The sequence below is a fragment of the Corylus avellana genome, chromosome 2 (genome assembly GCF_965113065.1).
Source record: "Corylus avellana chromosome 2, dhCorAvel1.hap1.2, whole genome shotgun sequence".
In the NCBI taxonomy this organism is placed as follows: Eukaryota; Viridiplantae; Streptophyta; class Magnoliopsida; order Fagales; family Betulaceae; genus Corylus; species Corylus avellana.
In genome coordinates this window covers 13,117,343-13,119,803 of record NC_142491.1, presented here as the reverse complement: position 1 = coordinate 13,119,803, position 2,461 = coordinate 13,117,343, and the positions used below count along the sequence as shown (strand labels likewise).

The following is a 2,461-nucleotide window of genomic DNA, read 5'->3' as shown; positions in this document are numbered from 1 at the left end:
TGGTCATGAAACCGCAATTATATGCTAATGTTATCAAAACACTCAATTGATAAAAAAAGTATTTTTTAGCATATTTTACGGTTTTACCAAATACCTGTGCGATTTTAAAACGTAACGATTTTAAAAACGTAATTTTTAAAAACGCAATTTTTAAAATCGCACTTATTGAAATCGCACTCCCAAACGGGCCCTAAGAAGAAAAAAAAATTCATGAAATCGTTACTAATAATTGCATTAATAAATATGGTAATTGTGCTAATAACCAACCATCAACTGGTCAGCTTATAGCTCACAACTTCTTAATAAGGAGATTGACACCATTTTCAGGCTCTATAACCAACCTCATTGCCGGGGAATGCCTATATTTTGGTGACAAGGAGAACGAGAAGTTGGAGACAATTAAAGCTAAAAGAATTTTGAGCTCTACCATGGCAAAGTTCTGCCCCAAACACGTACGCGGACCAACTCCAAAAGGCATGTAGACATAAGGAAGCTTGCATGCACCACTAACCCCATTGGCAAACCTCTCAGGGTTAAACTCCTTGGCTTCAGGTCCCCAAATATCAGGGTCTTGGTGCAAGGTTACCAACAAGGTCCAAACATTGACACCTTTAGGCACCTGAATATCTCCGAATTTCATGTCTTTCATTGCCTCCCTCGACACTATTGGCACTGGAGGGTAAAGTCTCAATGATTCATTAATTACCATTGTCAACTGTCAATGATTAAAACGGTTAGAATATAAATTGAATAATTAAATTCATTTTTTCATATCAGTTTAAACTTTTGGGTTAAATGCCAGTGTCTTGAATCCACGTGTCGGGCATTACTTACTATTTTCATCTTGCGAACCGTGTCAACATTAGGCATTTGACCTCCGCAAACTTGGAGCACCTCAGCACGAACTCTGGCTTGCCATTCAGGATTTGAGGCCAACAACATCAGTGTCCACGTTGCAGAGACAGCAGTAGTCTCGTACCCAGCTAAATATATGTTCTTGCAATTGTCTACAATGAATCTTTCTGTCTCTTCTTTGGAAAATCCACTGCTGGTGGCAGCTTCAAGAATCATATGTAACAAATCATAATTCCCTGATGTTGCTTCCTTTCTTTCCTTCGCAACGTCGAGAATCAAAGCGCGAACATGTTTTTCCAGCTTCCATGTTTCTCTATTACTCTTTGTTGGAAGATGTCTGATTGATTGCAACACAAGCAACCACTTTTTATCAAAAAACAACCTTTTTATGTGATGTTAGACATAAAGTGATTTTGGGTAGGGAAAAGATGAAACCTCATTCCAGGAATGCCATTGGATAAAATCTTGTTAGACATATGCTCTTGAAGTGCTCTAAGCTTTAAAAATATCTCCTCCCCTTCGGAATAGTTGCTCCCAAAACAGGCTCTTGAAATTACATCCCCGGAAAAGCTTCTCATATATTCATCAATGTGTACATCTGCAACCCCGCCCTCACTTTCTATCCTCCATGAGTTCACCAATGCCATCGAGGAATCTACCATTATCTTCATCATGCCCTACACAAGGTACAAAGGAGTCTTCTAAGATATTCTCGTAAACGAATTTTATAAAACAATTGTGATCTCTCCTACCTGAAAGTAGCTAAGTTCGATTTGAAGCGTACCTTAACCTTGTCGATGTATAGTTCAGGAGCAAGGATCTTCCTCTGGTGAGCCCATGTTGCTCCATTTGAAGTCAGGATCCCTTGACCAAGCAGAGGACCACGCTCTTTGGATTGATACGAAGGCTTTCCAAAGTCTAAGGAAGTGCATATGCTTATTTCCTTCACCACCTCAAGATCGTTCATGTGCAGTATTTGTATGTTGCCAAGGGAGAACATAAATGTTGAACCTGTATACATTATTATAAACAAACCATTCAGAATATTCAAAAATATATGAGATCTGAAGCAATTTATTACTTATTACCATATGATTTTCTCCATTCGTCGAAGAATGGAAAGATTGCAGAAGAGCAATTGTGGGTTATTACTTGCTCTCCTTTTTGTTGAGCCTTTGAGGGTGAGGATTTCATCTTCTTCATGTCACCAATATTTCCAAGCAAAAAAGAGGGTGGAGGGCCTCTGATCCCCTGTTTTCTCAGAATTGCTCGAAGCCTTTTTGGCTTCAATATTAGACCTTCACACATCTTCATGAGCGTGGTAACCAACCCAAGCAAGGCGATTGTGATGATGATCTTAGAAAGAAGCAATAGCTGCTCCATGGCTTTTAGTCTCTAGATCTCTTTTTGTTCCAAAACTGGCTTCTCTTCTTGATAAGCATTTTGGATTGCATGGTTCTGTATATAATGAAGCTTTGACTCTGTCGTACGTACCTTCTAGATATGTTATAATGTGTGGTTGTAATTTCTTTGTTTTTTTCAGGGTGGTGTAAAATGAAGATTAATCCATCCCTCCAAAATTACCCCCACAAACTTTAGCTTGTGC

General features: G+C 38.9%; 1 protein-coding gene across 1 annotated transcript; it reads right to left on the bottom strand.

The window, feature by feature from the left end:
• Positions 1 to 245: 245 nt before the first annotated feature.
• Positions 246 to 2,238, bottom strand: LOC148587363 (cytochrome P450 714C2-like). The gene is made up of 5 exons (XM_088513772.1): positions 1,944 to 2,238; positions 1,640 to 1,866; positions 1,291 to 1,532; positions 835 to 1,192; positions 246 to 715 (listed from the first exon to the last, which is right to left on the bottom strand). Exons 1-5 carry the CDS (start codon positions 2,236 to 2,238, stop codon positions 290 to 292), a joined length of 1,548 nt encoding a protein of 515 aa, XP_088369898.1. The 3' UTR covers positions 246 to 289.
• Between the last annotated feature and the right edge of the window lie 223 nt (positions 2,239 to 2,461).